The 12,053-nt window shown below is 46.6% G+C and overlaps 1 protein-coding gene across 11 annotated transcripts in view; it reads right to left on the minus strand.

Moving 5' to 3' along the window:
* Window positions 1-12,053, minus strand: part of LOC140191133 (nuclear factor 1 X-type-like) — a 425,546-nt gene that overhangs the window by 62,670 nt on the left and 350,823 nt on the right. For 8 of the 11 annotated variants that reach the window (XM_072248245.1, XM_072248246.1, XM_072248247.1 and 5 more), the window contains 2 exons: window positions 11,051-11,182; window positions 5,728-5,918 (listed from right to left, as the gene is read on the minus strand). In XM_072248245.1, coding sequence (XP_072104346.1) covers window positions 5,728-5,918; window positions 11,051-11,182 — 323 coding nt within the window. The remainder of the gene's footprint in view (window positions 1-5,727; window positions 5,919-11,050; window positions 11,183-12,053) is intronic. The other 3 variants (XM_072248254.1, XM_072248249.1, XM_072248255.1) reach the window with 1 other exon arrangement.

The raw sequence follows: 12,053 nt of genomic DNA on the forward strand, positions 1-12,053 counted from the left end.
ACTGTAGCCACAGCAAGCCGGCATCCTATTTTGCAATCACAACCTTTATGCACGAATCCTTGGTTGGATCTTCTCACATCCAGCAATCCCACATGCTAGGTTAACTTCAGTACTTTCTCCCAGACTAACCTTTGGTTAAATTCATTGATGGCTAATTGTGTCCATGTGACCATCCAGGATCATTTACAAAACACCATTTTTATTCTCCCCATCAGCTCTCACCAGACCTTGTAATGCACTGCACTCAGGGCAATTAACCCTCTTACCCCCATTTCTTTGGGAACCTGAGAACCAGGGTATACCCAGACCATCGAAAGGAGAACGTCACTCCAGGTTCCTGTTTGCTCTAATCTCTTACAAAAATTCTGCATAATTTATGCTTAATTTATATATTTCTTGTGAATGTTGTGTGTCAGATACTGTGCCTGTGATGCTGCTGCAAGAGAGGTTTTTATTGCACCCATGCCAAAATATACTTGTGTGTTTGACAATAAACTCCACTTTGACTTTGATTTTGAACCCAAACCTCTCCTAGACGCACCGTGCCTTCTGGACCAAGTATATCCACCATCTTTCCCTGAGACTAGCCACTGTGTGACTCTGGGCCCATGGTAATGTGGCTGGATAGCTCTATTTGTCACATCTACATCGAAACTTGCAACTTTTGCATCAAGTCAAATCAGTGAGGGATTGTGCTGGGCATGTATCGCCACACTTCTGTGACAATATAGTCTGCCCACATCTCACTAACCATAACACTAACCCTAATGTGGGAAGAAACCGTAAAAAAACCCATGTGGTCACAGGGAGAACATACCATCTTCTTACAGTCAGAAGTGGGAATTGAACCCCAGTCGGTGATCACTGGCTGCCACTGTAAAGCAATCTGCTAACTGCTACACTACCGTACTGCTCCCAGTGTGTAGATTTTTGTGGTTGAGTCTTGGTCCCCCAATCTGAAGCTAAACCCAGCATCCGGACAATATTCTATTAGGGAATGTGAAGGAAGCTTGACCCAAAAGCAGAATACCAGAGAAAAATTAGTGATGAACAATCACTTTAATATTAGACTGCAAAAATAATGTACCATGAGGAGACACAAATCAAGAGAGAACGGATACTGAACACCACAGGCAACAAGGTCACTGAAGACAAGGAGCAACTGGTTGAGGCTGGCTGGTTCAGTGGGTGAACAAAGATTGTGGATGAGGGCTGGGTTTAAATAGGCTGCAGGTGATGAATTGGAAACCAGTGGCAGGTGACTCCTGTTAGCTGGGTGGAGATGGGAGGTACCTGCCTGTGCAGGCCTGACAGGACCCACTGCACCACTTCCTAAGACCGTCATCCGATGGCCCAGAGCAATCCGGTTAGGATCGGTGGAACTCCTCAACGTATGATGAGTCCAAAATGAAACTGGACGGCATCCAAGACCTCTCCTCTGGGCCGTACCCTTCCCAATCAACCAGGCACTGCACACCCCATCCAGGACTATGCAAATCCAACAACTGGTGAATCATGCACACTGGATCACCTTCCACCATCCTAGGTTCTAGAGGTGCAGGCTCAGGTAGGTTGAGTGGTCCATGGAATCTGGGCTATGGTAATTGATGCAATGGGTGACCTTGAAGGGACCAATGAACTGAAGCAAAATTTTGCAGGAGTCAGTGTGCTGGGGCAGATCACGGGTGGACAGCTAGAAACAGTATCCAGCCTAGAGTAGTCTGGCTGAGTGCTGGTTGATCTGGTGGCAGTAGATGCAGTTGGCAGCTAGGATGGCCCTCCATGCCTTCTTTTAAGCATTCTAGTAGTGGCAAACCAGGGCCCTGGCAGATTGGACCTCCACTGTTGGTTCCTCCGTGGGGAACCACAGGGGCTGGTAGCCATGAAACGGTTCAAAGGGTGATATACCTGTGGTAGAGGAGGTGTGTACAGCTCAGCCCAGAGCAGATACTTCTTTCATGTGGGAGAGACTGAGGTGGCAAAGCATCACAGAAACTTCTCCACCAGCTGATCGGCTCCTTCTGGTTGCCAGAGGACAAACTCACTGAGGTGCGGAGAAGGGAGCAGAGGGCTCGCTAGAGGCTGGAGACGAATTGTGTGCCCCAGTCCAGCACAAAGTCCTGAGGGAAGCCAGGGAGAAGAACTACACATTATACAACCAGGTCCACCATCTCAGCATCTGACTGAAGTATGGGGAGGGAGATGATGTGGGCCGCCTTGGAGAACCAGTCCACCACTGACATGACCATGGCCCCATTGGAAGGTGGCAAACCCATGACAAAATCCATGGCGATGTGAAACCACAAGCATCGAGGGACAAGTAGGAGCTGTAAGAGCTCAGAAGGCTGCTGCTGAAGGAAATGGACTGGGCACATTGATGGCAGGCAGAGATGACCTTATGTACATCTGTGATCATGGTAGGACACCAGAACCGTTGTCACAGAAAATCCAGAGTCCATCATGTGCCTGGATAGCCAGAGCAGGGTGAGGAGTGGGCCCATTGGAGTGTGTCAGAGCTCACAGCCACTGGTCATCTCATGTGTTGACTGAAGCAGACTCGTGCTGTAGGGTCTGGCGCATCTTGTTCTCAAGATCCCAGCCAATCAGGGTGAGGATCTGCCAGGATGGAGTAATGGGCTTAAGGGGTCGATCTCCATTTCAGCTGGGTTGACCCGCCTTGACCAGACATCACCCTAATGTTTTTGGAGCTGAGTTGGTAGGAGATTTTGAAGTTGAATTGCTCGAAGAAGAGGCCCAGCGAGCCTGATGTGGGTTGAGTTGGTGGGTCTCTTGTATGGATATGAAGTTCTGGTGATCAGTCCAGATCAGGAAGGGCTCAGGATTTCCATCAGCCAAGGTGTATATTGCTTGAAAGCCCATTTAGTGGTGAGTCGCCCCCTGTCTCCTACTCCATAACGGCACTGTGTAGAGCTGCACTTGACAAGGAGAAGGCACAAGAGGTTGTATTCTCGTCTGGTCCTCACTGGGTGAGGATGGCCTCAATGACCACGTCAGATATATCCACCTCTACCACAAAAGGTCCAGAGGGGTTCAGATGGTGGAGAATGGAAGCGTGGATGAAGTGCTCCTTAGAAGTATGGTCTATGGTAGCAGATATGGTTACTCATGAGGAAGGTGAGGAAGGAAAGCACATGAGGCCATTCAACAATAATGTGCACTTTCTCTGGCTTCATGGTTATACCTTGAAGGAAGGACTTGACTGAGGTGTGGAACAGGCACTTTTCTAACTTGCCGTAGGTGCTTAAGGACTGAGTGGGCTTGACATTTGTGTTCTTGGGGGTTCTTGGAGAAGATGAGGAAGTCCTCGAGGTAGATGAACACATTCCTGTAAGTACGTCTCAGAGGATATCATTAATCAAGGCTTGGAAAGTGGCTGGACTGTTGGAAAGTCCAAAAGGCATCATCAAGTATTTGTAGTGGTCAGTGGTGTTATGAACGCTGCATACTACTCATCCCACGGGTGGATACGGATCAGATTGTACATGCTCCAGAAATCCAGTTCGGAGAAGATCTGGACCCCACAGAGTCTGGATATGAGGTTCTGTTTCCAATCAAGGGAAAAGGGTAGCAGTACTTAATGGTGATTCTGTTGCATCCACGGTAGTCAATGCAGGGACAAAGACCCCCATTTTCTTTTTGACAAGATGATTCCTGCACTGGCTGGGTACTGCGATGGACAACTGAGGCTGTGCTGCAGTGCTTGTGTTGCAGAGGGAAGAGGGAGAACTGATAACTGTGGGGCAGGATGGTGCTCAGGAGGAGGTCGATCATTCAGTCATGTGGACTCTGAGGTGGCAGAGTGCTGGCTTCCCTTTTACTGAAGACGATGGCTTGTTCGTGGTATTCCTGTGTGAGTCCGTGAGGTCGAGGATTTCCTACGTCTCCAGGATTTACTGAGGTTTCAGGCAAGATGGTCACCAACTCAGCAGTGAAGCAGATGATCAGGCAAAGTGAGCGTCGTGAGTGAAGAGTCAGATGTAACTCAAGATGAGCGGTTGAGGGAGTTGATCGGGATGAATTGAATGGACTTTGGGTGCTCCCAAATGTTCATGTGCACAGGCCATGTATGCCCTCTGACCATCGCAAACCTCAAGGGACAACTGTCAATGGCCGTGATGCAGAAAGAGTGAAAGATAGGCTTAGTGGGAAGTTCAAGCTGCACACACAGAGCCCGGTCCCGAAAGTTGCCTGCTGTGCCCGAATCGAACAGAGACTCTTTTGCACGTAGAACTGTCAGTGTGGCGGAGGAGGGCAGAAGGAGTGCATCGGGCTATGGTGCTGGAATGAGAAGCCAGGGCAGCTTACCACATAGAAGGCCCTTCATATCTACCTAGTGGCACTGTTTCCTTGATGCATTTGATTTGTTGGTAATTGGCCTCTCTGCAGTAGGCATGTAAGTTGCTTCTAGATCAATGCCCACGCTCTTGGGGCATTAAAGGAGCTCTCTGTATTGGCATGGATTCTGGAGTCATTGCTGAGGAAGGTTCTGCAGGCCAAAGTAGTTCTGGGGGTCCAGCTAATGGGCTGGAGGGTGATTCCATAAGATACTTATCAATACGGAGGGCCAGAGTGATGAGCTTTTTTGAGGTCAGTGGGCATCTTCTGTGTAGATAACTTTTTTTTCAAGTGCTCCAAGCAGCTGTGATGGTAATAGGCCAGTGCTCTTGCACATTCTAGCTGCTCTCTGCCATGAGGGTCCTCAATTCCATGGTGTAACACAACACTGAACATGAACCTTGACGCAGGCAAAGTATCTTATTCACCTCCTCTCCTCCACATCCAGGATGGTCGAAAACCCACACATCACAGTTGTGAAATGAATGTCTTATTGTCCCAGTTGGCCCAGGTCAGAGTATTCCCAATCAAGAGAGTGATGACAAAGGTACCTTGGCTTGGTCTGTAAAACACAGAGATGCTGGAGCTCAAAGTGTAAGACGCACTGGGATAAGAAGTGAAGTATCGTGTTGAGGATCCATTGAAGCATTCATGCACTGGAATTTGGGGTCCAAGGGAGGAGGTTAACTGGCACAGAGTGACTATATTGAGACAGAAAGTTAGTTGAGAGGGGCAAGCTGACGGTCAGTGGTATCCTGCTGCTTCCGGATCGTGCGGTGATGTCAATGGATGACATCCTTTAAGCAAGCAATCTCCGCTTGGTTCATCCAAGCTGTCAGGAAATGCAGGTGAGGCTTGACCCAAAAGCAAAACAGTGGAAATGAATCAGTTGCAAATGATAACTTTAATAGTAGACTGCAAAAAAAAGTTTAAAGGGGCCACATACTGAGAGAGAACAGATACTAAACAACACAGGCAACAAGGTAACTGAAGAGTAGGAGCAACTGGTTGAGAATGGCTGGTTCGATGGGTGAACAAAAGCTGTGGACGAGAGTTGGGTTTAAATAGGCTGCAGGTGATGAGTTGGTCATGAGTGGCAGGTGACTCCTTTTAGCTGGGTGGAGACCCAGAGCTACCTGCCTGTCCAGGCATGACACATTCCTGCTTGAACCCAGAAGGTGTCCACACTGAGCACTGGTGAGGAGAAAAACTGACAAAAAATTACGAACCTGGCCACCTAACTCAGCCCTGCGAGGGCCCCAGGGAAACTCACTCTTTAATCGAGACCAGTTTGAGAGCTCAGTTACTATCCTCTAGCAGCATCGCATAAAACAGGTGTAGAAAGTGGCAGAGAAAAAGCTGGAACCTTACGTTTAGGTACCCCACCTGTCCTGTGGCCTGGCTGGAGCTATCAGAGCAGATCAGCTGCACAAATTCTTTCAGGGGATCCTGGCTGGTGTGGTGGTGGTAGCGGATGGTTGGGTGGGCGAAGTAAGGACTTGGCTGCTGGATGATGGAGGACGATGGGAAGTGGATTGCCGAGGCTGGTGCACGAGGGCTTCCTGTGGGTACATTTCAAAAAGAGAAGGAAGAAGCAGTCATAACCTCATGTGTGGCATCACACGATGTTCACAGATACAAGAACTGAGGGGGAACCAGTTACAGACTACACTCATTGACCACATTATTAAGTACACCTGTACATCTAGACACCCGCCAGTTAATGCAAATGCCTAATCAGTCATTCATGTGTCAGTAATTCAATGCCTAAAAGCATGCAGGCATGGCCAAGAAGTTCAATTGTTCAGACCAAACATCAGAATGGAAGGAAATGTGATCTAGGTGACTTAGGTAGGAGGTAACTAATAAAGTGGCCTCTGAGTGTAAATCTTTCAACGTTGGAAGTCAGCAAAGGCCGATGAGACGTCTTGCCTCTCCCCATTTTACCCAACCATGTGGTTTAAAACTGTTTGCATAACACCACCTTGCACATTGGTTGTTTGTTAGTCTTTATTATTTATAGTTTTTCATAAATACTATATTATTTATTTATTTTCCTGTAAATGCCTGCGAGAACTCATATCTCATGGTAGCATATGGTGACACATTACGCATTTTGATCATAAATTAACTTTGAGCTTTTAAACAAAGGTTTCTCTTTTCCTCTGCCCAAGAAGCTGACTTCTCGCTGTTGTCACGCTACTGAGCAAACTGGAAAGCAACAGGGATTGGAGATGGTGGTATAAGGTTGGTATCAATGGGATGAGTTTGATCCAACTGGCAAACAACTAGGCACATTAGTTACACAAAATAATCTGCAGATGCTGGGGTCAAAGCAACACTCACAACACGCTGGAGGAACTCAGCAGGTCGGGCAGCATCCGTGGAAACAATGACTCACAAGTGAAGTGTTGCCTATGACCCCAACAGACTCACAAGTGAAATGTTGCCCTCACCCGCATCTCCTCCATTTCCCACACTTCGGCCCTCACCCCATGCTCCCGCCACCACAACAGGGACAGAGTTCCCCTTGTCCTCACCTACCACCCCACCAGCCTCTGGATCCAGCACATTATCCTCCGCAACTTCCACCACCTTCAACAGGACCCCACCACTAAGCACATCTTTCTCTCTCCACCCCTCTCCACTTTCCACAGGGATCAGACCCTCCGCGACTCCCTGATCCACAAGTCCCTCTCCATGGATCTCCCACCTGGCACTTATCCCTGTAAGGGTAAGTGCTACACCTGTCCCTACACCTCCTCTCTTGCCACCATTCAGGGCCCCAAACAGTCCTTCCAAATGAGGCAACACTTCACTTGTGAGTCTGTTGGGGTCATCTGTTGCATCCAGTGCTCCCAGTGCGGCCTCCTCTACATCGGTGAAACCCGACGCAGATTGGGGGACCACTTCATCGAGCACCTCCGCTCCGTCCGCCACAACAGACAGGATCTCCCAGTAGCCACCCACTTCAACTCTGCTTCCCACTCCCATTCAGATATGTCCACCTCTATACATGGCCTCCTCTACTGCCATGATGAGGCTAAACTCAGGTTGGAGGAGCAACACCTCATATACTGTCTAGGTCGTCTCCAGCCCCTTGGTATGAACATAGAATTCTCCAACTTCCGGTTATTCCCTCCCCCTCCCTTCCCCTATCCCTATGTCACTCTGCCCCCTCCCCCAGCTGCCTATCACCTCCCTCATGGTTCCGCCTCCTTCTACTACCCATTGTGTTTTCCCCTATTCCTTCTTCACCTTTCTTGCCTATCACCTCCCTGCTTCCCCTCCCCCACCCCTTTATCTTTCCCCTTACTGGTTTTTCACCTGGAACCTACCAGCCTTCTCCTTCCCACCCTCCCCCCACCTTCTTTATAGGGCCTCTGCCCCATCCCTCTTCAGTCCCGACGAAGGGTTCTGGCCCGAAACGTTGACTGATCGTTTCCACGGATGCTGCCCGACCTGCTGAGTTCCTCCAGCGTGTTGTGAGTGTTGCTAGGCACATTAGTTTAAGTCCATTTTTCAGGATCTGGCATTACGATTTAGTTGAGTATTTATTGCCCTTACTGTCTTTGAGGGTGTGAGTGACCATCCGGTATCATTGGTTCTCAGCTTGTAGTTTCTATTGACTTTTAACACCTGTATTGTGAACGGTAATTGATCTTGCAAGTAAGGAATTCAAACATATAGAGTTTACCAAATGGTCAATAGATAGAGCTAAGGAACTGCAAGGGTAAAAAGACCCTGATAGGAGATATATACAGATCCCCAAACAGTAATAATGATGTGGTCTACAAATTACAATGGGGGATAGAAAATGCATGCCAAAAGGGCAATGTTACAATAGTCACGGGAGATTTCAATACGCGGGTAGATTGGGAAAATCGGGTTGGAGCTGGATTCCGAGCAGGGATATTTCTAGAATGCATACGAGGTGGCTGTTTAGAGCAGCTGGTGGTTGAGCCCACTAGGGGATCAGTTATTTTGGACTGGGTGTTGTGCAAAGAACTGGAGTTGACTAGAGAGCTTAAGGTAAAAGAACCCTTATGGGAAGTGATCATAATATGAGAAGGAGAGTTAAAGTCAGATGTATCAGTATTACAGTGGAGAAAAGGGAATTTCAGAAGCGTGAGAGAGGAGTTGGCCAGAATTGGTTGGTAAAGAACACTGGCTGGGATGTGGCAGAGCAGCAATGGCTAGAATTTCTGAAAGAAATTCGGATGGCACAGGATACATATATCCCAAAGAGGAAGAAGAGAGAGCATAAAATAGAGCAAAAATTAGTGGGAAGTTGGAGAATTGGGAAGCTTTTGAAAGCCAACAGAAGGCAACTAAAAAAGTCATTAAGGAGATAAAGATGGAATACAAAAGTAAGCTGGCCAATAATATTAAAGAAGATATCAAAAATTTCCTCAGATATATAAAATGTAAATTGCTGGAAAATAATGCTGGAGGAGTAGTTCCTCAGGGGTCAGCATTGGGACAGCTTCTTTCTACATTATATATCAATGAATTGGATGATGGAATTGATGGCTTTGTTGCAAAGTTTGCAGACGATAGGAAGATAGTTTTAAGGAAGTAGAGAGGCTCCAGAAGGATTGAGACAGATTAGGAGAATGCGCAAAGAAGTGGCAGATGGAAACAGTGTCAGGAAGTGTATGGTCATGCACTCTGGTAGAAGAAATGAAAGGGTTGACTATTTATTAATAGGAGAGGAAAAACCAAGGTGCAAAGGGACTTAAGGGGTCCTTTTGCAGGATTCCCTAAATGTTAATATGCAGGTTGAGTCTGTGGTGAGGAAGGCAAATGCAATGTTAGCAGTTATTTCAAGGGGTCTAGAATGTAATGATAAGCACTGGTGCGGCCTCACTTGGAGTATTGTGAGCAGTTTTGTGCCCCTCATCTTAGAAAGAATGTGCTGAAACTGGAGAGGGTTTGAAGAAGGTGCACGAAAATTATTCCAGAATTGAACAACTTGTCATATGAACACATTTGATGGCCTTTATTCACTAGAATTCAGAAGAATGAGGGGTGACCTCAATGAAACTTATTGAATGGTGAAAGACCTTCATAGAGTAGATGTTTCTTATGACAGTCTAAGACCAAAGGACACAGCCACAGAATAGAGGGGTGTCCTTTTAGAACAGAGATGAGGAGGAATTTCTTTCACCAGAGAGTGGTGAATCTGTGGAATTCTTTGCCAGAGGCAGCTGTGGAGGCCAAACCTTTATGTATACTTTAGGAAGAGGTTGATAGATTCTTGATTGATTAGGGCTTGAAGGGATTCAGGGAAAGGCAGGAGACTGGAGATGAGAGGAAAATTGGATTAGCCATGATGGAATGGCGGAGTAGACTCAATGGGCCAAATGGCCTAATCCTGTTCCTATATCTTATGGTATTATGGCCAATATCTGTAACTGCTAGTCAATTCTCTGTTTAAAATTCAGTACAGTGTGGTGATGAGGGTCATGCTGTTCTCCTTGTGCAACAGTAAAATAAAGAATGATTGAGGAACAAGTGCAAGTTTACAGAGTCCAGTTAATTAACAATGACAGGTCAATTAAGTATTGACACAGCGCTATTAAGTATTTGAATTCTAGGATTCAGGAAGGGACTGGGAAGTTTCAGTGTTTATTTCTCAGTCAGGATGGGTGTACAACTTGAAGGGGAATCTGCCAAAAGTGGCAGATGGTATATAAAGTAGTGAAGTGTATTGTCATGCACTTTGGTGGAAAGAATAAAGTATTTTCTAAATGGGCAGTGGATTCATAAAGAAGGAGGCGGACTTGGGAGTTCTTGTGAGGATTCTCTAAAGGTTGACTTACAGATTGGGTTGGTGGTAAGGAAGGCAAATACAATGTTAACTTTCATTTCAAGGGGATTAGGATATAAAAGGATGTAATGTTAAGGCTTCATCAGATGTTGGTCAGACCACACTTGGAGTGTTGTAAGCAGTTTTGGGCCCCTTAGCTAAGAAAGGATGTGATGGCTTTGGAGAGGATCCAGAGAAGGATCGTGAGTATGATCCCAGGAATGAAAGGGTTAACTTATGAGGAGTGTTTGATAGCTGTGGGCCTATACCCACTGGAGTTTAGAAGATTCAGGCGGTGGATCTCATTGAAATCTATCAGATATTGAAAGACCTAGATAGAATGAACATTGAGAGGATATTTGCTATAGAGGGAAATCTAGGACCAGAGGGCACAGTCTCAGAATACAAGGAAGTCCCTTTAGAATAGAGATGATGCAGAACTTCTTTAGCCCGAGGGTGGTGAATCAGAGAAATACATTGCCAAAGATGATGGTGGAGGCCAATTCATTAGATACGTTTAAAGTGGAGGTTGATCGGATCTCGATTAATAATAGTGTCAAAAGTTATGGAGAGAAGGAAGGAGAATAGGGTTGAGAGAGATAATAAATGGCCATGATGAAGCAGGGTCAATGGGCTGAATGGCCTAATGTTGCTCCAAAGTCTTATTGTCTTACGGTTGTCCCACTCACTTCCTGCTCTGATCCTTCTTGGTGGTTGAGCTAGCAGGCGTGGGCACCCCAGGTGCATTTCGTAGGCATCACACACTGCATTCACCATGCCTCACTGATGGAGGGGTATTTTGGATAATCACAGCCCAAACAATGTGCGCTTCAGATCAAACCAAAGGCTCAAAGGTCTTCACGACACCCTGGGTCAACTCACCTGGCCTGGTGCCTGCAATCACGGGCAGGGGGTGGTGTGTGAACGCCATTCGCGAGGAGACAGTTTGCGAAGGTGTCCCACTGCCAAACTCATGCTTCGTCGACTTCTTTAAAGAAGCAGGTGATGTCATTCCTGAGAACAAATGATTGACATGTTAGGCATAAAACACCTCTTAGTTTCAATCCACCCCTTACCCACAACACTCATACTGCTATACAGATTGGAAACAAGCCCTTCAACCCAACTTATCCATGCCAGCTAACATGTCTATTTAAGTTAGTCTCATTTGCCTGAATTTGGTCCACATCCATCTAAACACAAGAGATTCTGCTGATGCTGGAAAACTTCAGCAACACACACAAAACACTGCAGGAACTCAGCAGGTCAGGCAGCATCCACACGGTCAACAGAGTGAAACCTAGAGATATATGGCTTCTTGAGCTGAATTCACAGTGAACTGATAAAGCCGCAGGTCCCGTGGTGAAGAGTTTCATTAGTAATTCCCACCCAGGTAATTCCCTAATCAGTTTCAGCCTATCATTCACATTGTGTCTTCATTTCTGCAACAAGTTTAAAAAAGACAGTGAGCCATTAGATTGATACTCAGTGGCCATTTTATTAGGTAACTCCTGTATCTAATAAAGTTTTTGGAAAGTATATGTTCAAGGTTCTTTGCTACTGTAGCCCATCCACATCAAGGTTCGACGCTGCAAATTGCAGATCTGGAATATGCAGATGCTGGAAATCCGAGCAAGACACAAAAATTACTGGAGGAACTCAGCAGGCCAGGCAACATCTATGGTAAAAAGTACAGTGGACGTCTCAGCCCGAAACGTCGACTGTACTTTTTTCCATAGATGCTGCCTGGCCTGCTGAGTTCCTCCAGCATTTGGTGTGTGTTGCTCAAGGTTCGATGTGTTGTGCATTCTGGAATGCTCTTCTGCAAACCATTGTTGTAACATGTGGTTATTTGAGTTATTGTTACCTTCCTGCCAGTTTGAAC

This window comes from Mobula birostris, chromosome 32 (assembly GCF_030028105.1).
Source record: "Mobula birostris isolate sMobBir1 chromosome 32, sMobBir1.hap1, whole genome shotgun sequence".
In the NCBI taxonomy this organism is placed as follows: Eukaryota; Metazoa; Chordata; class Chondrichthyes; order Myliobatiformes; family Myliobatidae; genus Mobula; species Mobula birostris.